Source organism: Juglans regia, chromosome 4 (assembly GCF_001411555.2).
Source record: "Juglans regia cultivar Chandler chromosome 4, Walnut 2.0, whole genome shotgun sequence".
Lineage (NCBI taxonomy): Eukaryota > Viridiplantae > Streptophyta > Magnoliopsida > Fagales > Juglandaceae > Juglans > Juglans regia.
Window position 1 is genome coordinate 30,495,952 of NC_049904.1, and position 27,613 is coordinate 30,523,564.

At 35.7% G+C, this 27,613-nt stretch overlaps 4 protein-coding genes across 5 annotated transcripts; 2 read left to right on the forward strand and 2 right to left on the reverse strand.

Annotated features, from left to right (window-relative positions):
* The first annotated feature begins 62 nt into the window (after positions 1-62).
* Positions 63-3,083, forward strand: LOC108982235 (protein RTF1 homolog). The gene is made up of 2 exons (XM_035689554.1): positions 63-208; positions 888-3,083. The coding sequence occupies exon 2, from the start codon at positions 929-931 to the stop codon at positions 2,906-2,908; it is 1,980 nt and encodes a 659-aa protein (XP_035545447.1). The 5' UTR covers positions 63-208; positions 888-928; the 3' UTR covers positions 2,909-3,083.
* A 1,697-nt stretch (positions 3,084-4,780) lies between these two features.
* LOC108982233 (uncharacterized protein At4g19900-like) lies at positions 4,781-7,047 on the forward strand. The gene has a single exon (XM_018953541.2). It carries the CDS (start codon positions 4,823-4,825, stop codon positions 6,410-6,412), a length of 1,590 nt encoding a protein of 529 aa, XP_018809086.2. The 5' UTR covers positions 4,781-4,822; the 3' UTR covers positions 6,413-7,047.
* An 8,299-nt stretch (positions 7,048-15,346) lies between these two features.
* On the reverse strand, positions 15,347-17,161 carry LOC108979255 (glutathione S-transferase U24-like). The gene is made up of 2 exons (XM_018949899.2): positions 16,706-17,161; positions 15,347-15,810 (listed from the first exon to the last, which is right to left on the reverse strand). Exons 1-2 carry the CDS (start codon positions 17,018-17,020, stop codon positions 15,466-15,468), a joined length of 660 nt encoding a protein of 219 aa, XP_018805444.2. The 5' UTR covers positions 17,021-17,161; the 3' UTR covers positions 15,347-15,465.
* A 2,756-nt stretch (positions 17,162-19,917) lies between these two features.
* On the reverse strand, positions 19,918-21,146 carry LOC108979257 (probable glutathione S-transferase). Of its 2 annotated transcripts, none has more exons than XM_018949901.2 (2): positions 20,835-21,146; positions 19,918-20,411 (listed from the first exon to the last, which is right to left on the reverse strand). In XM_018949901.2, exons 1-2 carry the CDS (start codon positions 21,021-21,023, stop codon positions 20,064-20,066), a joined length of 537 nt encoding a protein of 178 aa, XP_018805446.1. In that variant the 5' UTR covers positions 21,024-21,146; the 3' UTR covers positions 19,918-20,063. The 2 variants fall into 2 exon arrangements, with proteins under 2 accessions (XP_018805446.1, XP_035545688.1); XM_035689795.1 differs by having other exon boundaries at positions 20,709-21,143.
* Positions 21,147-27,613: the final 6,467 nt, after the last annotated feature.

Sequence of the window (27,613 nt, forward strand, 5' to 3'; positions counted from 1 at the left end):
AAATATGCAATTCCTTCCGTCGTTCGTACTGTCTCTCGCTTATAAGCTTACAAGTTACAATAGTATCAAAGTGCTTCAAAGTTCAATCCCATTGATCCAGACTTCCTGGATGAGTCGATAGCTCAACAGAACAAAAAGCCTCCGGTTTAACCAGAACCCGAAGGAGAAAGGAGGATCTGGGCTTCAACGACCTAGTATCTTCCAAAAGGTAATATAAATTCTGCTCGATCTTTCCTTGCTAGGGTTTGTTTCGATGTATGTTTCTGAATATCCGAACTCGGTTTTTTACGTCGAAGAAATTATACTTCAAGGGGATAAAAGAATATCGATTTTTCCTAGCGTTTTATTTGCTCTCCTTCGATGTTTTCTCCAGTATTGGAGATTAATTTTAGGTTTTTCTTAAAAGAGTTTTTACGAACAATGGGCTTTTCTTTTGTGGTTGTAATTTTTTAAAGTATATTTTTTTTTCTCTAAAAGTTCGTATTTCAAGTGGGGAAATACTTGGGTATGTTGCACATGAATTTGTGCTAAAAAACAAAACTAGATCGCGAAATAGTGTGTAGGCGTGTATTATGTATGAAATTTAGCTTAACGTGTTGTGCACAGGGTTTGTAAAGAAGTAATGTTGAGGATTTTTATATTAGCTTTGGAACGATTTTTCATAGGTTAACTTGTATAAAAAAAATGATTTTTCATAGATTAGGAAAAAAGGAGATATGCTAATGTGCTTTAAATAGTTTTTTCCATTAAAAAAAATTGAAAGTCGTTGATATACATCTTTAGTAATTTTATAACTCAGAAAAACTGTGCTGCATCCTGTGTACGCGTTTGTGTATGTTTCTCTTATTCCCAATTCAGCTAGTTAATCAAACTCTAAAAATTTTCAGGAGGGCGTGTAATATCAGAGCTTATACAAACGTAGCAGATCATGGCAGACCTAGAGAATTTGCTCCTGGAGGCTGCAGGAAGAACCAGTTCAGCTGGCAGAAACCGGAATTCACGTCCACCATCTAGAAGGCGGCGTGAAGGCTCATATTCTGATGGTGGAAGTGATTATAGGGATGATGACTCTGACGATGATCGTGGTTATGCTAGCAGAAAGCCCTCTGGATCTCAAGTTCCTTTGAAGAAGAGGTTAGACCCTACTGAAAGAGATGATGATCTGGGCAGCCAGGAAGAAGGCGATGATGGTGGGCTTTCTGACCGTGAGGGTGACAGCAGTGATGAATCTGATGTTGGTGATGATCTTTATAAGAATGAAGATGACAGACGAAAGCTTGCACAGATGACTGAACTTGAAAGGGAGATGATCTTGTCAGATAGAGCTTCTAAGAAAATCGATAAAAATTTACGGGAGAAAATAAGATCAAAGCGGGAGAGTGGAAAAACCACCCAATCTAGAAAAGAGACTCCACCACTTCCATCATCTCGTATGCGCTTGTCAGCGAGATCTGCTGACAGATCAGCTGCCAAAGATGATGCATTGAATGAATTGCGAGCAAAACGGTTGAAGCAGCAGGACCCAGAAGCTCACCGTAAATTGAGAGATGCAACGAGAGGAAGTTCAGGGGGTCGAACTTTCTCACCAAAGAGAAAAGCCTTCACTAGAACAAGTCTGAGCAGCTCTAGTCAGAGTGAGAGTGAAAGTAGGTCTCACAGTGAAGATGAAGGGTCAACAGGAGATGGTGCCATGGTTGACAGTGATGAGGAGAGAGGCATGCTGGGATCTGACGTGCCTTCTTTTGATGATATAAAGGAAATTACCATTCGAAGGTCTAAACTTGCTAAATGGTTTATGGAGCCATTCTTTGAGGAGCTGATTGTGGGTTGCTTTGTGAGGGTTGGAATTGGGAGGTCAAAGTCTGGGCCTATATACAGGCTCTGCATGGTCCGGAATGTCGATGCCACAGAACCTGACCGGCAGTACAAACTAGAAAATAAAACCACATATAAGTATCTAAATGTTGTTTGGGGCAATGAAAGCTCTGCGGCCAGGTGGCAGATGGCTATGGTTTCAGACTCCACGCCACAGGAGGAGGAGTATAAACAGTGGATTAGGGAGGTAGAACGAAGTGGTGGCCGGTTGCCAAGTAAACAGGACGTGTTGGAAAAGAAGGAGGCCATTAAAAAGACCAACACATATGTTTACTCTGCAGCCACTGTGAAGCAGATGTTACAAGAGAAAAAATCTGCTTCATCAAGACCATTAAACATTGCAGCCGAGAAGGACCGGCTGAGGAGGGAGTTGGAAATTGCACAAAGCAAGCACGATGAGGCAGAGGTGGAGAGGATCAAGACAAGACTGCAGCAATTAGAGGCATCCAGGCGAACACATGAGAAAGATTCCAAGGCTGTTAGACTAGCTGAGATGAACAGAAAGAACAGGGTTGAGAATTTCAAGAATGCTTCCGGACTGAAACCTGTAAACACGGGTTTGAAAGCAGGGGAGGCTGGTTATGATCCCTTTTCAAGGAGATGGACTAGGTCAAGGAATTACTATGTTTCAAAGCCCGGTGGAGCAGCAGCTGCAGTGGCAAATGTTGATGTTAATGGTGCATCTACGAATGCAAACAGTAATGGGGTAGGAGAAAAGGTAACCACAGAAGCTGGAATGGCAGCTACAGCTGCTGCCTTGGAAGCTGCAGAGTATGCGGGGAAGTTGGTTGATACCCTTGCTCCCGTGGATCAAGGGACCGTGTCAAATGTGTTGCATAATTTCGAGCTACCAATTTCATTGGCTGCTCTTCAGAGGTTTGGTGGGCCTCTGGGAGCTCAGGCTGGATTCATGGCAAGGAAACAAAGGGTAGAAGCCACGGTTGGATGTAAAGTCCCAGAGAATGATGGAGGGAGGCATGCACTGACCCTGACAGTTAGTGACTATAAGAGAAGAAGAGGCCTTCTCGAATAAATCTACCCTTCAGCCGGTTTTACCATCACACGCCACACGAAGGCTGATGTGGCTAACTCGGTTTATTTACATTCCGGTCAGTGGTTAAATCTCCTTCTTCTCTCTTCCCCTATGAATCCCTAAAAAAAAATTTCTCATCTAAGAACTCCTTTCCGCGTAAACTTCTTTCTCCTTACTTTTTTTGCTGCAATGAGTTGAAAATTCTAATTTTAGAGGTCGCCATGTTCAATAGGAAGTAGACAAAAAATACAAAAGAAAAAAAAACTCAACTTTCACAGCTGTGATTTTCGGTGCTTGATATTAAAAAAAAAAAAAAAATACCCCCACTTTATCCAACAAACAAGCACTGATTTGGAGGCTTATAACCATCCTTTTTCTTCAATCATGGATGCTTGAAAGAAATTTACAGGGCATAAGAAAAACAGAAAAAAAAAAGAAGAATATTTTTCAGGAATAAAAAAGAAAGAGAAAACATGAGTGAGTCTCTCGTGGTTGGGTTCCGTCGGTTGGTTGGTCGGAGCTTTCTTGTAGGAGATCCCAGACGGTGATGGTAAAGGCTGGCAGAAGAACCCTCCGCTGGGGAGGGTGGGGTTGGAAAATCAACGATGCACTGCCCTGCACTGATTTGATTTGGGTATGGAAGGGATTAGTTGTAAAACTAAACGCAACGTTTAGTTAAAAAATAAAAAACCAAATCATCAGATCGTGTGGTGTATGTGGAAAGGAGGCAAATGGGTAGCTTTACTCCACTATTTACAAAATGATGTTCATAGCTCAAAAACTCAAAAGTACTTCATAATGTTGGTCTACATTTTTGGGTCTATAAAATAATATTTGTAGTCTTAAGATGTATAAGTTTCATATCTTCATTTTGAAAAAAATAATAAATTTAGGATTTATATGAAAAATTATTTTTTTAATAATGGATCTTATTTTTTTATCAAAATGAATTCGTGAGGCTTGTACATTTTAAAATTATAACTAACATTACTCTTCTAGCTTCTATTTTCTCAATATTAGATTAAAAAAATACATAATAAAATACTTATATAACATAATTTGATTTCAAAAGTAAATTTTAAAATTTGAATCTTACAGTTAAATTTTATCATTTAAATGATGAGTAGTGTGCTCTACACACAATCTTGAGAATATAATATTTTTTTTTTTTTTTATATATAAGTAATGTTAGGTTCAAAATATTTAAAAACATGAAAAGTGAGATAAGATGAGATGATTTGTGAATAATAATGAAATTATTAGTTGAAATGAAATGAGATTAATTGAGATGAAATGAGATTAATTGAGATGAAATGAGATACAAGATGGTTTCATCTTACCTTTATATCTAAACTGGTGAGATGATATCAACAAACAAATCATTGCGCTAATTAATTTCTTTTCAAAAAGAAGTGTTATTCTTAAGTTTTTGTATTATTACTAAGGGAATTGCTACGCATCAGCCTGTAGCCGCAGCACACCACACGTGATTTTTGTTTTGTTTTTTTTTTTAACTCAATACATTGAGTGTGCTGCGGATACAGACTGATACAAATCATTTTTCTATTACTAATAGGGTGCGGCTACTATGCCGTCCCATCTTGATCGTCAGGTAAAAAATTTTTTATTTTATTACTTTTTTTTACATATTTAAATATAGTTAAAAAATAAAAAAATATATCAATACATTTATAATCACTTTCTTAATCATTAAATAAAAAATAAAAATAAAAAGAACAAGCGGTCAAATGAAGGTGTCAAATAGAGTAGGCATAATAGTGTTTTTCTTACTATTATTATTTTCATAATCTTATATTATATTTTTTTTTATAAGAATCATCTTATATTATAACGTTAAATAATAAATAAAATCATTTTTTAATAAAAGACTTTAAAAATGTAATTTCGAGCAGGATGAAGTTTAAGCGATTTTCTCAACACTGTTCCTTCACTCGTCCTTCCGATATTTTGACGCCTCCGCCATTAAAATGCTTTTCAACCTTCTCCGCAGTATGCTCCCAGCGTCCCGCTACACCAACAACACAAGAGAGAACCACATTCCAACTTCTATTAACGAAACCCACTTTAGCTCAAACAAGCAAGACCATGTACGAATGCCCCGTCAAACCCTCCGAGTCTGAACCTTTCCTTCTCTTTCTTATTCGTCAGTTACAGGACCTGAAGAGATACGTCCTAGCTCTTATCCTTTGCTTGCCCACTTCCTTTTTCGCTCTTATTCTCCTTCTCCTCTTAATATACAATGGCTTCTCTGTCTTCGACCTTCACCTCCCTTTTCCGGCCAAGTCACCGGCCGTTCCCGCCAATTTCTACCCGGGAAATTCCGCCGGAGAGTCGATGAAAAAAGGGTCCTCTTTTTCGTCTTCTTCTTCTTCGTCCTATTCTTCAAAGCTGGCTGCTTCAGTGATGTATGCAACGAAAGAAGAGAAGCCATCTGTGATTTTGAAGACCCAGTCGCCCCTTTTGCGCAAATCACGCTTTTCAATCCTACCCATAACCAATTCTTCGATTTCCAGGCCGAGACGAGCCCGGAAGCTCAAGCGCAAGCTCAAGAGTGTGCCCTCCGAAGTTCGGCCCACTCCTTTTTCAGCAAGAATCGAGAATTTCTTCGCTGGTAATTCTACTGCCTCTTGTAAGTTTCGGTTCTTTATGACCAGGATTTCGTTGAAGTCATTTGGTGATAGAGAAGTGTTGGCTATGGAAAGCTTGTTTAAGTCTCACCCAAATGCTTGCTTGGTCATTGTCTCAAATTCAATGAAATCAAGCAGAGGAAGTCGAGTTCTGAAACCTTTCTTAGATGAGGGGTTCAGAGTAATGGCTATTAATCCGGATTATGATTATATATTCAAGAATACTCATGCGGAAGCGTGGTTTGATAGGCTAAGGAAAGGGATTGTGGATCCTGGGGTGGTTTCTTTGGGTCAAAATCTCTCTAATTTGCTTAGGCTCGCTTTACTTTATAAGTTTGGAGGTATTTATGTTGACACAGATGTTATAGTGCTGAAGAGTTTCTCACAGTTGAGAAATGTGATAGGTGCTCAAACTATTGATCATGAAACTGGGAATTGGAGCCGATTGAACAATGCTGTGTTGATATTCGACAAGAATCATCCTCTGCTTTACAAGTTCATTGAAGAATTTGCACTAACTTTCGATGGGAACAAGTGGGGGCACAATGGCCCTTACCTAGTCTCAAGAGTTGTTTCCAGGCTGAGTGGAAGGCCTGGATTTAATTTCACTGTGTTGCTGCCTTCGGTATTTTATCCTGTTGATTGGAGTCGGATTCGAAGTCTGTTTCGCGGGCCTAGAGACGAGCTGCATTCAAAATGGTTGCTTAAAACGTTGAGGCAGATCCAGTCCAGAAGTTTGGTCGTTCACTTGTGGAATAGACAGAGTAGGAAGCTAGAGGTTGAAAAGGGAAGCATCATCAGTCATATAGTCTCCGATTGTTGTATCTTCTGCAATTCTGCGTTCTCCAGCTTGTAATTACTGAATAAGTATGACCATGGCAAATTGTCTTCTGCAATCGTTCGTTGTTGTTGAATGTGGTTATGCCTTATGAACAACTTGGTTCATTCCACCATTACAGTCCAGAAAGAAAGAATGTTAGGAATTGCTAACCGCTTTTTCTTTCTTTAAAATCAACGGGTACTCGTAGTTCAGAAATTATGTCTGTGGCATTAAAATTGTTGCTCCTGTATCTTGATATAAGATCTAGAATGCAAAAGAACATAGTTTTAAGCTTCCATACTTTTGTTACCGTTCATGATGATACATAAGATGGTAAGTCTCAAATAGAATTTGATTGTTCAAGAACTAAAGAAAGAAACTCATCACCATCTTGAAGGACATTTGAGATATATGCCACCAACTTTCTGGCCTCATATTTATTTGCTCACGTAATTTCTCTCATTTGTCTCTGCATCTATGAAGATTCTAACATCTATTTTTTGTAATGAGTTTGGAAATTTTAACAGTTGGCAGCCAGTTGGGCCACCCCATTGAGGGCACGAGTCATTATGTGTGAATAAATATATATGGGTCTCACCCATGTGGATCAAAAAGTTGTATACAAGTCAAAATACATATTAATGCCACAATATCTTCTATGCTTGATGCAGACTCGCCATCCAGAATTCCATTTCTAATTAGTAAGTTGGCTTGTTTTTGTAGTCTAGCTCTCTGCTAAATGAGCAGTTTTTATCTCCTGTTATCCTCTAAAACAGTCCTCCCCACTCACTTTTTTCCTCTCCAAGGAAAAATAAGGGAAATGAAGAAACAGGACGAAAATATTCTCTAGATTTGTTGCCTTCAGAATTCAGGGGACAGAATTTGGTTGCATTTTGTTTTTCGTTTTGAGTAAATCTACTCAAAGCTCTTTTGCGTCTATTTTGACACTGCACTCTTTGCTGATATGTATTGTTTTTTTCTCTTTGCGCATAAAAACATACTGGAGGATGGGATTCACATCGACAGTCGTGCGGAGGAGGAGCGACACATGATACAGACTATCTTAAACTAATAATTCTACTAATATTCACAAATCATCTCAATTAATCTCATCTCATCTCACTATTCAAACGGATAAACATTCGTTAGTGAACAAGGCAGAGCACTCAAAGTCAAAACCCATCATAAATTGGACTTCTTTTTGTTGACTAGGCAATTCTGATTCAATTAATGACATTGATTTTGATTTTTGCGTTGCATTGACGAGTGACCAGTAATTTCTCATAGAAAAAGGATATGTTTAGTCGTCTCATGTAAGCTTTGCATAAGCGGCTGCTAATGTGGAAAAAAAAAAAAAAAAACCAAAGCGCACCGTTTTGGACAATGAAGCCATGAGCCCTTGATCATTCTCTCCTCAGTTTCCATTTGCAATTCCCTCCCTCTCTGCGTTTTCTCTCTTTATCCTTCCACAAAATCCCTCCCCTCGAAGCACCTCCCTTCCTTGATGGCACGTCCCTCCCTCGAAGCCGCCGCCCTCCCTCCCTCCCTCCCTCCCTCAGTGTTGTGATGGAAGTTTGAGACCCACACTGAGCCGCCTTCAATTCCTTTTTACCTTAGTTTCATCTCCCATAGAAGCCATCGTTACGTCGTCTTCAACTTCTTCTTCTCCCCACGAAGCCTCCTTCTTGGTCACCATTAACCCTTCCTCAGTTTTCCTATCTCGAACCCTAACCCTAGCCCGCCCTTTCTTGCTCATCCTGAAATCCTAACCCTAGTCCCTTCCCTTTTATCCTGAAGGCAAGCATTTCTTCAAATTGTACTAGGCATAAGCTATTAGTAATAGTTGTATAAGAATTCATTGAATTTCCTAGTGAGACTGGAATCTAAGTTATGACTCAAATTTGAGTTGAGAGAGTGCTTGTGCTTCTCACAGTCTAAGTTCCTTTTATCCGATTACAGTTCTTCATAGATAAGATGTTATTATGGTCCCCCCACTCACTATATTGTAAATATAAGTATATGTATCATTTTTCTTCTGATAATAAGATAACAAAAGGAAGGGGGAAAAAAAAAAGGATATTTGCATGCCAAATTGCCACCCTTTGCAATGAGGTATCAAAAGTACAACTTTTGCATGTTATGGTCCAAGCAAATGTTTCTTGCATATAGAAATGAAAGATCACAAAATAAGAAACCAAATATAAAAACAATCAGTGTCTCAAAACATCAATATTTAAAGAGATGATTAGCTTCATAAATTAAACTGGGCGATAACTAGCATAAATTAAACAACCTAAAGCACACAACTGATCACTTATCTTCGTACTCCATACGTTTTTTTTGTTTTTGTCATGATCTTTGATGCCAAAGCATACTGGGAAGGACAAAGGATACACGCTTGCTTAAGGGACCAAAATGCTTTAAAGTGGGGAAATAGGGTGTTTTAAGCAACAATTCTACAAGAGACAGTTCTGTATTGTTGTCGAATTTGAGATACAATAGTGTAAAGTTTTGTTTATTTCAACCCCTTCACTATATATGAGACTAAAAATAAATATTGGAGATTATTGTATCATAAAATCCACTTTACAGCATCCATATGCCTACAAACATAATATGCAAATGTAAAAATTGCAGCTTGAATCTGCATTTCTACGGCATAAACACATGACATAGAGCTATTTTCAAATACACACAAAACACACATCACGTGTGTTTTTCCGAAGCACAAAACATATGCATTTCTGAGCAATAAACTCAACCAATGTGCAATATTGTTCCTACCAACAGATTTTGTCAACATTATTCCTAAAACAACAACTCCCAAAAAATCATGAAACAAGAGCAAGTAAAAAAAGGTGCTTTACCATTGTACAATTTCTTCAATTTTTTACTAGGTGTTTCCCAGGTGAAGTTGTTTGATCTTGAGGCTTTACTTCTTGGCCAACTGGTATCCACCGTCTGGAACTTCACTCAAGTTCTGTTTGAAATCTATGAGGAACTAGAAAATACCCACGAAAGTGACCCACATAGAGGAGAAGACTAGTTCAGTGAAGACCGGTTCGGTGGTAGTGGCTACGGCCTCTTGAAGATGACCCACACAAATACCCGCACATATCCACTTGAAGATTTGAAGACCACGAAGCCAAAGACGAGCTAGAGAGGAAGACCACACTAGTGACACCACAAAGCCGAAGACGAGCTCGAAGACCACTGACCAGAGCACTAACGCAAGAAGTGGGAATCCGAAAATGCATTCTCTATTTTTGTTCTGTACATAGCATAATTGTTTCCCACAAGTTTTGGGCGAATGTCGAGTTGAGTTGAGATGTGTTGAATTTTTTTATAAATAATAGTGAGTTGAGATGGTGGAATGAGTTTTGTGGGATCCACCTAAAATGAGTTTAGATGTGTTTAGATGTTAAGATAAGTTTAGATGTATTTATGATAAGTTAAAAAATGTTGTGGGTCCTCGTATAAAAATGTGTTAAATTGAAAAAAGTTGTGGGTCTCACGTGTAAAAAGGTTTTGAGTTGAGATGAGTTTAGTGAGTTGGGAGTTGGGCGTTTGGATGTTAGATTCAACTTTAGATTGATCTCAATTCAATCAAACTTTGGGGCCTTATTTTCCTTGTGGAAGTTGAGCACACGCAGCTCTGATGATCCATCTGCTGTCAAGTATCCCTCGATTAGTTGAATCACTATCTTCTACCTCATTTTTGGAACGTGCATAGTGTACTTCAGGGATGGGCTCAACATTCTTATCTTCTAAGGCTGCGTTTGGTTGCAAGACTCAGCTGATCTCAGCTTAGTTCAGTCTAATTTTAAATTGAGTCTAACATCCAAACATCTAATTCTCAAATTACTAAATTCATCTTAACTCAAAATTTCTTTACAGGTGAGACCCACAATTTTTTTCAACTTAACACATCTTTATACGTGAGACCCACAACATTTTTCAACTTTCCATAAAAAGTATTAAACTCATCTTAACATCCAAACACACTTTAAACTGTTTAGATGGGTTCCACATAACTTCATCCACTATTCAACTCACTATTATTCATAAAGAACTGAACTCAACTGAGTTCAGCTCAACATCCAAATGCAATCTAAGAATTCCTCGTAAGTGTTTGAAGAAAAATAAAACAAACAAATGAAATAGGTTAATGCTACTCTTCCAGCGCTAATTCTTTTTTTTAATTTTCTTTTTATTTAATAATTAAAAAAATATTTTTTAATGATGTTATGATTTTTTTTTAAATATTGAAAAGTATTAAAAAAATGCATGTGAAAAAAGATTAAAAAATAATATAGAAGAAATATACTAATGGAAAGTTGGAAACTGCCGTCCAATGAAATAACGGGACAACTTTCACCTCCGTCAATGATTATTGCATGCAGCCACATGCACAACAGTAACACCAGCTTCCACTACCATTGATGATAAAAAATAGTTTTTAGTAGCAATCGACAAATATATATGTGATATAGAAAATGACGAACATATTATACTTTTTATAGCACTTTATAATTTATAAAAATAATATTCTTTTTTATAGAAATGTTGTCAATTTAAAATATAATTGTGGATGATAAAATACTCAATCCGAAGGCTAGACCCAGCATACAAGCTACACTAGAGGACAAAATGGAGAGGGAGGGAGTATGAGACAAGAGTGACCATAAATGCAAGGAGGGTGTGAGAAAGAAGTGGGAATGGAGGATATTTAGATATACCAAGGGTCAGACCTGACCTCCATTGACAGACACGCAAAGGGACCAGTCACCTCCTGGCAGGCAGGTACTGTAACAACCCAATCCTAAGTTTAGGTCATAATATAAGTTTTATGTATTTTTTTTCATATAGCTATTATTATTATTATTATCAGATTTTAGATTTATTATTTTTAATAGGATTATTATTTATATTATTAAATTAGGTGAAATATTTTTATAGCAACCAAGCCCATGAAGTCAGGAGTCAGTTTCCACGTTAGGCTCGTTCCATTTTCCAGCTCATGCACGTCTCTTTTCCTCTAGGTTTCCTTTTGATTCATCACCTATATATATATATATATATATATATATTTATATTTATATTATGCTTATCACTTCGGGATGGAAAGAAAACTCCAAGCCGCAAACCTCAAGCCTTCCCCTCCATGTATGCTCAACCCCTCTGCCTAGAGCATGCCGACGCCGCCGTCGACAACCTTTAGGACGATCAACCAACTCCTCGGACAGCACGGTAAGCCCTCCCTGCGCCTCAGTCATGCACGAAATGCACCCCTGTTTGCACTCACGGAACATAGTAGCACCCATGCCATGAAAAGCTGCCCGGACAATACTCAGTGAGATGCAGCAACTGGAAAGGCCACAACCCGACGACGGAGCCACCGCAGCGACTCCACTGCGCAGACCATGCATGAACGAGAAGGACCTCCAAGCACTGTCACACGTACGCCATGCGGTGGCCTCTTGCCGAGCACCTCGACGCTACCAGTTCAGGTTGTTCCGCCGATCACCCTAGGACGTCGGAGCACCACCCACGATGCCAGAAATCGCCGACCAGCTCTTCCCCGTGGCACGTACTCCATCCCGGTTGGCCTACGACCCTTAGCCACCTAGCTCAACACGTGCTCCTCCCTCTTTCTCGGTTGCACTACCGCATGGTTCACTTCCTTCGGCGTCGCACCACCACAGAAGAGTTTCCAGTCACGCCGTCGACCATTTTCGGTCGCCGAGTTAGCCTCTCTCCCTCGGTGAGTTTCGGACCATCGCATGACCTCATTCTCTCTCTCAAACTCTATGTTTTTGGTTTAGCCGTGTGTTATGTTTCTAGAAGAACCCTTAGTTTTCTTGATGGGCCGTTGGGCCCTAGGCCTTTGTGCGTACGTATGATGGGCTATTTCTTTTGTTTGGGCTCATGTAGTAATGTTTTTTATGGGCTAGAGTCTGCAACTATTTCAGATTTTAATAATCTTTAATGGACTTGTATTTTAATTTGAGTTCATCTTATTTCATTTCAATAATTGTTTTAGTGATTTTTATTGAGTTTAATATTCCTGATTGAGTTTATTTTTATTAAATAATATATTAGTCATGAGCTCATTTTTATAAGAAAATAGTTAAAGGAATTGAAAGGTAATTTAAAGTAGATCTTATTTTTATTCCAACAACAGATTTAGTAAATTTTATTGAGCTTAATATTTTTAAAGGTTAGTTTTTAATTAAATAAGTATATTAGTTAAATGTTCATTTTATAAGAAAGTGTTTAAAGAATTTGAAATATATTTTAAAATATAACTTTAAGCCTAATATTTTAGTTAATATTTCCTATGTCAAGTTAGTAGGATTTAATAAAATTACTATGTTAAGAATTTAATGGAATTTATTAGATTTCTTATAATATTTCTTAATTATGTTAAGAAAGGAAAGTTATTTTAAGAATTTAAATTTTATGAATTATTGTATAATAGCTCGAGTATTTGAATTTCTACTAAATTATAAATTAGTATTTTATGTAATTTAAATACTAGGAATGATTGATTTTAGTGTTAAACAAAATATTTGTTTGACTATCTTTTAGAATTCCAAATTTAGTTAAGATATTAGTATTTATTTATTTATTTCCAAACAATTTAGTGATAGTTATTTATTGTATATAGGTCTCAAGTTACGAAGTATTATTCAAGAAGAAACACAGCGAGGTAAGTAAATTGATCATAAATTAGGATCATCACAGTTAGCTTATATGTATGTATATTTTAAGCCAATTCATTGACAGCCATTATTTATGAACCGCTCATGTCATGTGCAAGCATGTCATCCAGTATAGCATACGATCATGCCATTCCGCATCATGTTTAAATTCAGAAATTATGATTTATGTATGTAATATGTCATGCATCTCATGTGTATAAGACACGTAAGCCATCTTAAATTCAAGTGTAAGATAAGATCAGATCAGTTAATAAGATGACCATTCAGATACATGGTACCAATGCAGTTCAGTTCAGGGTGGTGTGCAAGCCACGAACTCAGTCGTGGTCCACCATAGTATGCTAGAATACTATCAGCGGTTCCCCTTGTTGCAGCGGGATGTGGGGCCGGTGCACAACCTTGCACACAGGGTTAAGTGTGTTGGCTAGTCAGATAAGTCAGATAAATCAGTCAGTTAGTTCAGATAAACCAGTCATACATAGTATAAGCATCAGCATGAATAGTCATGAATTTTAAGCTCAGCATGAAAGTTCTTATGAAAATCTTATGTTTATTACGTTTTCGTTATGATAGATTTCTTACTTAGTCATCGACTCATTTTAGTTATTTTCATGTTTTTAACCACCCAGGTGAATATGATGATTATGAGCAGGCAGACCAGGAGTAGAAGGAGCATTTTATTTTTAGTTCAGACTTTCTAAAAGAAAACATGTCTTTTATGACATGAATTTATTCAGTTTATTCATTTAATGTTTTTGGAAGACAATTTTATTAGACCTTTTATTTCATAATAAATTACTTCAGTTTATTTTTTATTTTTTCAATTATGAAATTAATGAATCTCTTGCCGGATTTATTTTCATGAAAAATACGTGACACACCTAGTCTACGGGAATGGGGTGTTACAGGCACGTATGCACAATGAAGAGTTAGATAAAAGCAAAGGGCCAGAGGACCAAGGGACAGATCTTCTTCATCTTCTTCTTCTTACTCTCGAGAAAGACATCTTCTCCATATGAAAAACTCCAGTTACATTTGTACAGTGAGAAATGAGAGGTCATGAAAGACTGTAAACAAGTATATTATAGTGAATTTTTTCTCTCCAAATGCCCGTGGATATAGACGATATTCCGAATCACGTAAATCTGTGTGTCCCTTCTCTTATTTTCTCTGCACTTATTTTTCCATTCACTTCTATAGACATACGCACCAATATCGTACAGCTATACCAGAATGCTGTCAGAGGCTCCAAACAACACCGATCAAGGTCCAAGTCAATTAGTGGGTCGAGAATGACTCTTTCTCTCCTTTTGGTTTGTTGTGCAATTTTTCTAGCGCTAACAATGATTATGTAAAAGGTTATAAAAAATATTATTATATAAAAGCATACATATACCGTCAAAATATATGCATGCCTTTAAAATTTTAATCCAAGTTATCTTTCAAATCTACTTATATATCTTTACAAATATCAATACAAAATACTCTTATAAACGATTCTTATTCAAACAACTTCTCATTTTAATGCACATTATCATAAATATCCATACAAAACATATTTTAAACTTTCTATTATTTTAAAAAATTATCAAAACTCTACCTGACAATGCTTCCTGTGTACATTCTCAAATGAGAAATGATTTGTACAAGTTTTAAATAGATAAGCCTTACATAAATCTTTGTAAAAAAGTAGTCTCCACCTTAAAAAATTATAAAAAAAATATTATTTATTAGTAAAACTTATTTTTTTATAAGGGTTTGTATGAGACTTGCTCATTTGAGGTTTGTACCTGGCACTATTCTAATTATACTTTTATCTTTATTCGCCTTTTTAGACTAAATGTGGAAGACATAGACTCGTTTGGTTTCACAAATAGTCTCCACTCATATCATATAATTATTACAACTTTATCAAACTTTCTAACAAAACACAAAAACCAATTTAAGTTTTTCAAATATCAAAACAAAAATTATATTAAAAAATTATATTCTAACAATATTTTGATTTTATAATATTTTTATTCAATTTTCTCTCTCTTATTTTTCAAAATCTTATAAAACATCTTAACTAAAATAATTTCACTATTATTTACAAACTATCTTTCTACTATTCACATATTTTTTATCTCATCCAATCTCATTCGTGTAACCAAATGAGGACATAAAGTGCGAGTTTAAAAGTTCCAAAACAAAGAAAAAATAGATAACATGATGATCATTCCTTTGTTAGAAAGCAACAATTTCATGTAATATTTAGCATACTTGTTCAAAGATAATCCACGTTACATGCCTCTTTTGACATAACCAGGCCAAAACCATGCAAACATGCAGTACTTCAACACTCTAATTGGCCAAAACAATACTCTAATCCAGGCCAAGCCCCTTCCTCCTCTCCATCACAAACTCATAGATCTTCTTCGGATCAGGAAGACTCTTGGCGACACTCTCCCTCTGCATGCACCTCTTTGCCCATGCAATAATCTTGGGAAACTTAGCCTCCATACTGAATTTTCCAAATATCTCCAAGACATGGAACCAACTGCAGAAAGTAATGAGAGAAATGTCAACAAATCCAAATGTTTCAGCCTGAAAATAAGGTCCGTCTCCCAGCTCCCCCTCCAATATCTTTACGGTTTCAAAGAACTTATTTGCTGCCTCCTGTTCTTCTCGTTTTGTGCTCCATAGTACTCCTTTTGTAGTCTCATGCACCTACAATTTTGCACCCATTTACGTTAATAATACCTTTCATATTGTGAGGGGGGACCTTTTAAGAGAAGGTCCGGGCCCAAGCCATGAAGACCCCGGGCCACTCGAGGAGAGAATTGAAGCAGGCAAAGAGCCCAGGCCGGGAAGCCCAACAAGGCCCGTGACCTAGCTGACTGTCCGAAGATTTGGTTCTCAGGCCCAACCCGTTATCAGGAAGCAATCCCCACCCAGTAAATCACCTGATCCCACGATATGAGCATGTGATAGACAAACGATCGTGGGATGTGGGCAGTGGGGCTTCCATAGCTGGGGACCATCTGGTTTTAAATGAAAAGACCGTCATGCGCCGAGAGGATTTGACAAAGCGGCCCTGGGATAGTGAAATGATGACTTCCACCACGATAGACCCTGGCAGTAGGACCTCAACTAGCCTTCCCTCCAGGCGGAAGGTAGATAAAAAAACTCATCATATCTTACATTTCTCTTCTACATTTTAGTATCCTCCATTATCAAGAATATCCCCATTAACTTTAGCATCAGAGTGACCGCAGGTGCTACCGAGGCACCCATATCACCTTTGTTGCAGGCCCGGCTGGCTTGGAATCGTGACGCAGCCCAGGTGGTGAAACATGACATCAACACATATGGTACAAAATAGATGGAGGAGGAGAGTGTTGAGTATCTCTTCAGTTTTCTCATACTTATTTTGGATCCAGAAAGAAGTTAAAGACCATCAGAATTTATTATGGATAACTCAAGCTCAACTAACCAAATCAGAATCGATTCGAAACAATAAAGATAAATAAATAAATAATAAATAATAAATTCCTTTTGACTAAATGATATTTTGCTGAAAGGTAAAGCTAAAGCTCAATCAATCCAATGAAATCGTGAATACATTCTTATCGACAAAATCAGCCCAGAACCTAGCTTGCGCTCTCTGGTAAGGATCGGAGGGCAGCAATGGAGACCTATCATTCCAAACCTCATCTATGTACTGAACAATGATGAGGGATTCACAAACCGATTTCCCATTGTGAATTAGAGTTGGGATCTTCTTGTGAACCGGGTTCATTTTGAGAAGCAGATCGCTCTTGTTGTTCAAGTCTTCCTCACAGTGCTCATACTTGATCCCCTTCTCAATCAACGCAATTCTTACCCTCATCCCAAACGCGCTCATCGAGGAATTCAGTAGAATAACTTGATCTGCCATTATCACGTACAGGCCTCAAAGACTGAAGAAGAAGAAGAAGAACTTAAGGTGAGATAGAGGTGGATGATCAGCTAACACTCATGTGAACTCAATCCTTCTGTTTATAATTTGAATAATTATTATTACCATCCTTCATGAGAGTCCCTGCAGCCAGATATTTTGGTAGGAAAATGAATATCCATAATAAAAATAATTATTTGCCTGAAAATATATTTATTTTAATATAAAATAATCATTTTGATAATAATAATAATAACGACAACAAATATAAATAGTTATTTTCTTTTCTAATTTATGGCAGTTTGCCTAATTTCAAGCCGCCATAAAACCTAGCTAGCGACTAGCAAGGAGCACTGTCTGCCTCTAGCCTACCATCCATCCAATCCACCCTACCGAGGGACGAAATCGTAATGATTGGAAGGTCAACCTTATATAATCCTTCTTATTAAATAAAATTAAAATATCTACACACGGCTATATATAAAAATATATATATATATATATTTATCAAATTCAACGTAGAATACACTTAATAAGTATTTGTATGATATAATTTAATTTAAAAAATAAAATTTACAATTTAAATATTAAAAATAAAATTATATCATTTAATGTTGATTGTATAATCTCTATACCGAATTGAAAATATATCTGTTATATATTAATTATTAAATTTGAATGTACAATAATATTAAAAGAATTTTGATAGAAACATGAAGTCCCTGCATACAGACCGTCTTGAGCTTTTCGGTAATTAATTATATTAATTGAACTTGTTATTAATAAATAAAAAAGTTGTTGTTTATCACATTTTTGTAATATTTTAATTTATATTTTAGGTAATAGGGTAGGAGATTGAACCCGGACAATTTACTATTATTTATAAATTATTTATTATTTTATTATTATTATTCACAGATCATTTTGATATATTGAACCCGAACAATTTATTATTATTTATAAATTATTTATTCTTATTATTTACAGATCATTTTGATATCACGTTAACATCTAAACCTAATCTCAATCTCCATGAAAAACTAGAACCGGTGCCATTTGTGCCAAAAGGCATTGACATCCAACAGAAAATTTTGCACCCTTTGCTCTAATAAAGAATTAGGCAAATAACCTGAAACTATGGATGCATAATTTGGGTGTATGTGCATTCTTTAAACAGCAATATCTTATTGATGAAAGAAAAAATAGACTAATATTACGGACAACTTTAAAATATGTAAGAGAACTTTCAATAGATTCTTTATCCTATCTTTTAAAATATATCATTAAAATTTATTTTTTCTATTTTACATACTGACTCTTATAATATGTCATTTATCAGCTTATTTAATTTTTCTCTATATCATTTAAATATTCTTTTTAAATATTTCATTTCTACCAATAAATTTACAATATCCATATATTTTTTTATATTTACAATTTGTTTTTATATACAATGTAAAATAATTCAGTCCTATACACATAAAACAAAAATATATAAGCCAAATAAAAATTAAAAATAAAATCAAAATATGAAAAAATTGGTTTAAAAATACTTTCAAGATATTTTTTAGAAGAAAATGAAATATATGTGTTTTAAATGATGAACAATAAAAAGAATTTACTTACATGATAAAAGTCAAAGTAAAAGAAAATGAGGGAGTAAATGAAATATCAATAATAATAAAAATTTTACAGGATGAATAGTACCCACTACATGTAGCGGGTTACTGTAGCTAATTGTATTTTAAAATTCTTTTTACATAATTGGATGAAACTCCTTTTTAGAGCAATTCTTCAAATAATTTACATTTTCTATATAATACAAAATCCATTGAGAGTGCTAAGTTTCGTATACTTTTTTTTTTTTTTGAAAAAAATGTATAGTCCATTATTAAAAAAATAAATGTTTTCGCATGGAATCCAAACTTATCCACTTTTTTATAAAGGAGTGCGTGATACTTAAATACTCTAAAATTTCTAATATTATTTTAAGAAAAAAATCATAATGCTTAATGTTAGGAAATTTGCTGGCTACTTTGAGCAAGAGTGCAAGACCGACTGTACTTACTAGAAATCCAGGCTCTAATTTTGTTGAATGAGTTTTTTAACTGAGAAATATTTTAATCATAAATAAATATGACAAAAATAAATTTATAAATTAACGTGACTTGATGTGGTACGTTATTATGATCTTGAGAGTTAAATGCTTAACAAAATTAGTATCCAACAGTCTTAGGGATTTTGGATCAATGGTTGGGCACTCTTTAACAATTTATATCAGAGCAGAGACCATATCACGGGTTCAAGTCATGGAGGGGGCGACCTATAGATTAGATTAAAATGCTTTGGTATTATGTATGAGTATAATGTTAAGTCATTGAATATTGATAAATGAGTGAAGCTGCTAAAAAAAAAATGGCTACTATCAGGTCAGTGTCAGTAGAATGGGCCACAGTGGATGTCGAATTCGGAAGCGTGGTAGAATGTTATAATCCTGAGAATTAAAAACTTCACCAAATTAGTATCCAACATTTCTATAACTTTTGGTTCTATGGTTGAGTCTTTAACCAATGTTAAATTATAAAATTAATTTTATTATAAAATAAATTTAACCTAGCATACACCATATTAGTAGGCTTATTTTTAAATCCCTTTTTATTAGTTTTTCTCTTTTAAGCTTCTTTAAGAACTCTACATGGCTGGCTATTCCCCAGTTGCCTTAACTTTAAACCATGATAGGACGGAAACAAACCTAAAGTCTTCTTTACTATTCACAAACTATATTTTTACTATTTACTTATTTTTCATCTCATCTGATCTCATTTTTGTAACCGAGGCCATAAAGTGCGAGTTCAAAAGTTCCTAAACAAAGAAAAAAATAGATAAAATGATGATCATTCCTTTGTTAGAAAGCAACAATCTCATGTAATATTTAGCGTACTTATTCAAAGATAATCCACGTTCCATGCCTCTTTTGACATAACCAGACCATAACCATGCAAACATGCACTACTTCAACACTCTAATTGGCCAAAACAATAATCTATTCCAGGCCATGCCCCTTCCTCCTCTCCATCACAAACTCATAGACCTTCTTCGGATCAGGAAGACTATTGGCGACACTCTCCCTCTGCGTGCACCTCTTTTCCCATGCAATAATCTTGGGAAACTTAGCCTCCATGCTGAATTTTCCAAACATCTCCAAGACATGGAACCAACTGCAGAGAGTAATGAGAGAAATGTCAACAAATCCAAATGTTTCAGCCTGAAAATAAGGTCCGTCTCCCAGCTCCCCCTCCAATATCTCGAAGGTCTCAAAGAACTCCTTATTTGCTGCCTCCTGTTCTTCTCCTTTTCTGCTCCATAGTATTCTCTTTGTAATCTCAAACACCTACAATTTTGCACCCATTTACGTTAATAATACTTTTCATATGGTACAAAACAGATGGAGGAGGAGGAGAGTATTGAGTATCTCTTCAGTTTTCTCATACTAGAAAGAAGTCAAGACTATCAGAATTTATTAGGGAACTAAATGGATAACTCAAGCTCAACTAACAAGAGAATCTATTCGAAACAGTAAAGATAAATCTTTTGCTGAAAGGTAACGATGCTAAATTAGCTCAATCAAAATTTTCAAATAAATTAAACTGTAATAGAAAATAAATCAATCCAATGAAATCGTGAATGCCTTCTTATCGACAAAATCAGCCCAGAACCTAGCTTGCGCTCTCTGGTAAGGATCGGAGGGCAGCAATGGAGACCTATCATTCCAAACCTCATCTATGTACTGAACAATGATGAGGGATTCACAAACCGATTTCCCCTTGTGAATTAGAGTTGGGATCTTCTTGTGAACCGGGTTCATTTTGAGAAGCAGATCGCTCTTGTTGTTCAAGTCTTCCTCACTGTCCTCATACTTGATCCCCTTCTCAATCAACGCAATTCTTACCCTCATCCCAAACGCGCTCATCGAGGAATTCAGTAGAATAACTTGATCTGCCATTATCACGTACAGGCCTCAAAGACTGAAGAAGAAGAAGAAGAACTTAAGGTGAGATAGAGGTGGATGATCAGCTAACACTCATGTGAACTCAATCCTTCTGTTTATAATTTGAATAATTATTATTACCATCCTTCATGAGAGTCCCTGCAGCCAGATATTTTGGTAGGAAAATGAATATCCATAATAAAAATAATTATTTGCCTGAAAATATATTTATTTTAATATAAAATAATCATTTTGATAAAAATAAAAATAAAGACAACGAATAAATAATTTTATCTTAACGTGGATACCACGTCACTGCCAATTCCAGCATGGTCACGGTGTGCCAATTTGCTTTGTTGCGTCGTTTTCAGTGTATGGCAGTTTGCCAATTTCAAGCCGCCATAAAACCTAGCTAGCAACTAGCAAGGATCGCTCACTGCCTCTAGCCTACCATCCATCCAATCCATCCAATCATAATTATTGTTAAAAGAAAAACTCTACTCAACCTTCCGTTTTCAAATTGCACGACACACACTTGACGTGGCAAACCCGATTCGAAAATTGTGTCACGATTTTGACTCTCTCTCACCCAAACTGCAAACGAAGCCCTTCTCCCTCTCTGCGAAGAAACCATTCTTCCTAACCCAGACGAAGCCCGATCCCTCATTCTCCCTCTCTGTCTGCATTTCTCATTCACCCAGACAGCCTTCCACCAAAATTACTCTCCCTCTCTACGAAGAAATATTTCTCCCTCAACCAGACGAAAGCCCACCACCCTCACTCTCCCTTCTCTGCCCAGCCCCCCCACCCTCACCCAGTCCCTTCATTCTCTAACCCTGAAACCTTAGAAACCCTCAGTCTCCCAGACGAAGCCACCCCCCCACCCCCACTCCCGAAACCTTCAATCTCAATCTTTCTCACCATCTTCAGTGCTTTGAGCCCCTTCCTAACCCCCTTTGAGCCTCTCTCTCTCTCTCTTCGAGCCTTGTAAGGTTCCCGTGCTAACACATATTTGGTTAAATTGTTTTGCTGTTATACATTGATTTGGTAGAATTTTGTTGCTCTTATACACTGATTTGGTTTAATTTTGTTGTAGTTATATACTGATTTGTGTAATTTTGTTGTTGTTATACATTGATTTGGTTTAGTTTTGTTTCTCTCATACACCGATTTGGTTTAGTTTTGTTTCTCTTATACACCGATTTGGTTTAATTGATATACACTGACTTGGTTTAATTTTGTTGCATGTTGTTATAAATTGATTTGGGTATTTCTATTGATTTTATACATTGATTTGGTTTAATTGTTATATATTGATTTCGTTAATAACCAATGTGGTACTAAAGTGTGTTCATTACATGAGATGTGGGCTTCTAGTACTTTTGTGCTAGCTGCACTATACCTTATTGAGATATAATATCTTATAAACTGCATGTATTTCCCAATTACCTTAATGAGTTTAATATTTATCATTTTCCACATATTTCATATATATCTTGAACTATTGCCTCGGACCTCAAAAAATAATAGAAAATATGCAGTTAATATTGACTCACCCTATCTTTGTTTCTAATTAGAGAAAAATGATGTGTTGATGTATCTCCATTTGTGACTCGTCTTGGATGCTTATTGTTTAATTTTGGGTTTCCATTGGCATTTTTTGATAGAGAGAATAATTATTAATTGGCTATCATTATATTCTGAAAAAGTAACAACAAAATCATACCAGGGTGTTTTCTAGTGGGTTTTTTTGCTCAGAAATCTTTTCACAATTTTCTCATAGAGAAAATGCTCAAAATATAATAATAGAAGTTAAAATATAATATACCAGGGTGTTTTCCCACCATGTGTTTTTATGTTGTTGAGCCTTGATCCCCAATTATCAATGAGAACAAATACATTAAGTATTGAATTGGCTGATATTTTGATTTATTAGATGTTTGACTTCTATATTAGTATGTGCACAAACATGTACTGAGGTTTTTTTTTTTTTTTTTTATGACTTGTGAACTATTTCCTAGTAACATGCAATATATATATATATATATATATATATATCTTATATATAATAAGTGCCAATATGAAGGCAGGTGTCATCCACTATTTTTCTCGATTTTGCCCCTACTTTTCTATTCATTTTTCGTTACTGTCCTTCAATTTCTGTCGTACAATACTTTTTTGCCTGGATCACCCTACTTTTATATTTGTTTTTCCATTCTATCCTTGATTTCTGTTTTCTTATGTTCTCAATTTTACAGTTTTATCCTTCTTTTTATTTTTTGGCCGTCTATAGCTTTCGTTTCCATTTTTATAACTGCTTTATTTTTTTCCCGTAACCGCCCGTTTGTGCGAGCTTCTATAAGATTCTAGACTTTTTTTCTCCCGTCTTCCCACCGCTTTGTATAAGAATATTTTTTTTTCTCTAATCTGAGCTGTTTTACTTTTATCAGATTTTGATTTTTGTTTTTAGTATTTTCCACCACTTCCACCGCTTTCTGCTACGTATAGAAATCATATTCATCTTTTTTATTTCCTACAGTTTTGATCTTATCACATTCTGATTTTGTTTTTCCTGTTCGCAGCTTTCACCGCTTGCCGCTTCGTTCCCTACTATAAATAGAGTGCTCCCGTTACAACATTCAAAAATCTGTTTCTCCGCTCTGGGTTCTAAATTTGACCCTTGGCTCTCCAGTTTCACAGGTATGTCTTTTTATATTCATTGTTCCCTTTTCTTATGTTCATTATTCTGAACTAAATATTTCTGACAATTTCTTCAGTTATTTATTTATATGCAATAATTAATTGTTAGAAAAGTGAGCAATCCGTGCACCAAGTTGGCCACTATTAGAGAGAATATCAAGGGCATACTTGTGCTAATTGAGGAATATGCCTTTTTGAGAACAAGCAACTTCGAGGCCAAGAAAATATTTGAGATGACCGAGATCTTTAGTTTTGAAATGGGTGGAGAGAATTCTCTTGAAAGCCTCGATCTGAGAGATGTCGTTACCAGCAACCAAGATGTCATCAACATAAACAAGAATAATAGTGATGCTAGTCTAGGTGACAAGAGTAAATAAAGAATGATCTACCTGAGATTGATGAAAACTTGCATCAAGAAGCATAGTGGTTAGTTTAAAAAACCAGTTTTGGAGGTTTGCTTGAGGTCATAGAGTGATTTTCTAAGCCGACATACACAAGTCTTCCCCTTAGGACAGTATCCATATGGTGAGTTCATGTAGACTTCTTCATCAAGATCGCCGTGCAAAAAGACATTGTTGACGTCAAGTTGATGAATAATCCAATTTTTGGTAGCAGTGACCGCCAATAACCATCAGACAATGGTTATTTTGGCAACCAGAGCAAAAGTCTCATGATAGTCAAGGCTTTTAACTTGAGTGCAACCCTTGGCAACTAGCCGAGCATTGTACCACTCGATAGAACTGTCGGCTTTGAGTATAGTTTTAAAAATCCATTTACAGCCAATGGGTATCTTACCAGGAGGAAGTGGCTCAGCGTCCATGTAGAATTTTCTTCAAGAGCACGAAGTTCAGTAGACATAGCTTCATGCCAATGAAAGTGGCGAACAATAGTGGAATAACGTGAGGCTTCAACAGAAGTGGTGAAGGCAATTAAAAAAGCAAGATGAGAAGGTGAGAAGCGAGAATAAGAAAGAGAATCAGATAAAGGATGAGTAGTACCTGAGGTTGAAGCAGCCGATGAGTATGCAATGGGCTCCATGTGTATGGTTGGGTAAACATAATCATGAAGATATGCTGGTCAAGTAGTGGTGCAACCAGAAGAGAGAGAGAGAGAGAGAGAGAGAGAGAGAGAGAGAGAAGATGTTAGAAGGGGTGGGTCGGGAATATTAGTGGAGGTAGGAGGAGAAGATAATGGTAATATGAGTTCAGGAACAAGGAAATGAATAATAGGGAGAGATGTATCTGTGAGATCAAAAGTATCCTGGAATGGAAATATTTGTTCATGAAAAGTGACATCACGAGAATAGAAGACGACCTGGGTGTCGAGATTGCAAATCTTGTATGCCTTATAAGTATCGGGATAGCCGAGAAAGATACATTTAGAGATACGTTGAGAAAATTTTTCGCAGGAAGCATGGAGGATTTGAGCATAACAAAAACACCCGAACATGCATAAGTGAGCATAGCTGGGTGGGGTGTCAAAAAGAAGTTCAAAAGGGGATTTATTTTTGAGAATGCGACTCGGGGTGTGATTAATGAGATAAGTAGTGATGAGAACACAGTCACCCCAAAATTTAGAGGTAAGTGTGCTTGAAATCGGAGACTATGAGCGACATTCAGGAGGTGTCGGTGTTTGCGCTCCGCAACACCATTTTGTTGTGGAGTTTCAACACATGTACGTTCATGAATGATGCCGTGGTCACAGAGATAATTTTGAAATTTGTGGGAAAGAAGTTCTTGTCCATTACCAGTTCTTATTAATTTAATAATGGTGTTGAAATAATTTTGGATAAGTGCAGAAAAATGCATGAGATGAGTATAAGCTTCAGATTTATGTCGCATGAGATAGATCCAAGTGGTGCGTGAAAAATCATCAACAATTGTAAGAAATTAATGAGTACTACAAAGTGAGGAAATATGATAACCACCCCATATACCACAAAAAATGCAATTAAACGCAAAAATATTTTTATTACCATGTGAAAGAAAAGGAAATCTAGTGTGCTTAGAATGAGAACAAACATCACAATAAAAAATAACACAAGAATTATGATTAAAAAGACTAGGAATATTTAAGCGGGAAGGGTGACCTAGGCATTGGTGTCATAGGATCTTATTAGCAGTGATCTGAGTAGAAAAGGTCGTAATGGGTTCGGACCAATACACATAAAGTCCATTACAATGTTCACCCGCTCTAATCAGCTTCGTCGAGTATGGGTCCTGAAAAAAAAACAATTAGTATAAGAGAAAGAAACAAGGCAAGAATTATTAGCAGTAAGCTAAGGGATAGAAAGGAAATTAAAAGTAAATAGAGGGACAAAATAGGTCCTGAAAAAAAAACAATTAGTATAAGAGAAAGAAACAAGGCAAGAATTATTAGCAGTAAGCTAAGGGATAGAAAGGAAATTAAAAGTAAATAGAGGGACAAAATAGACATTGTGCAAAATTAGGGATTCAATCCCTTAGAGCGGGTGAACAAAACTGAGTTAGAAGAAATGATCGTTTACCATTAACAAAACTGAGTTTGTTTTTGACATTTAGAGTGCAAGTCGTGACTTTTTGCCATTTGGAGAAGTTATCTCCTGTAAGGAGACAAGAGACTAGAATAAGGCTAAGGGAATCTGAAGGGTGAAGAATGTAAGAGGAAAAAGAAGGGTTGGAAGGGGAAGCCATTGAGGTGTTGGAAGAAAGGATCGTTTACTTTGATACCATGTTAAAATTGTAAACTTTGTATTTCTTGAACTTACTTTTTACAATGGAAGAATAATCTAATAAATAGGTACAAGGTCTAGGCTATCTATGGTAACTGATTAAGTATGAAAAGAAGTTACAAATACAATGTTATGACTAATTTTATGAAATCAAGATGATGTTAATATGGCAGTGATTTTCCTGATTTTGTGCAATGGAGATTCTGTCAATACTGTCAATAATTATTGGAAGGTCAACCATATATAACCCTTCTTATTAAATAAAATTAAAATATCTACGCACAGTTATATAAAAATAAATTTATTTATCAAATCTATGGTAGAATACACTTTAATAAATATTTATATGATATAAATTAATTTAAAAAATAAATTTAAATTTTAAATATTAAAAATTAAAAATTAAAAATTAAATCATATTATTTAAATAATGTGAATTATATACTCTATATACCGAATTAAAAATAGAATAACTACTATATAAAATGGCTGATTATTTGTTAAATTTGAATGTACAATAATATTAAAAGAATGAGATAATTACACTTTGTCCCTAAAACTTTCATTCAATTCACAATGTACTCCCGAAACTAATAATTGCATTAAAGTGGACCCGCTTACTTTCAAAACTTACCAATGTGCTCATTCTGTCTACCAGCAGCGTTAAATCTAACGGAAACTGTCTCCACGTGCTGCACATGAGCATAACATTCACTATAAAGATATAATTTTCATCTAATTGGTATCATAGCAGAGACAATGTCATGAGTTCAAGTCATGGAATGGGTGACCTATAGATTAGATTAAAATGTTTTGATACTATATATGAGCATTAGTGTTAAGTTATTGAATATTGATAGATGAGTGAAGCCGTTAAAAAGAAAATGGCTACCATCGGGATAGTGTTGATAGAGTGGGCCACTGTGGATATCGGATTCGAAAGTATGGTAGAATATTATGATCCTGAAGATTAAAAGATTAATCAAATTAGTATCCAACAGTTCTATAACTTTTGGATCCATGGTTGAACCTTTAACAGTTTAACTAATGTTACATTATAAAATTAATTTTATTATAAAATAAATTTAACCTAACACAGACCATATCAATAGACTTATTTTTAAGGATGGTGCTAGCATGCCGCCTAGCATTTACCGATGGGCGTAACTCTAGTTATAAATTTGTTGTTGTTGTT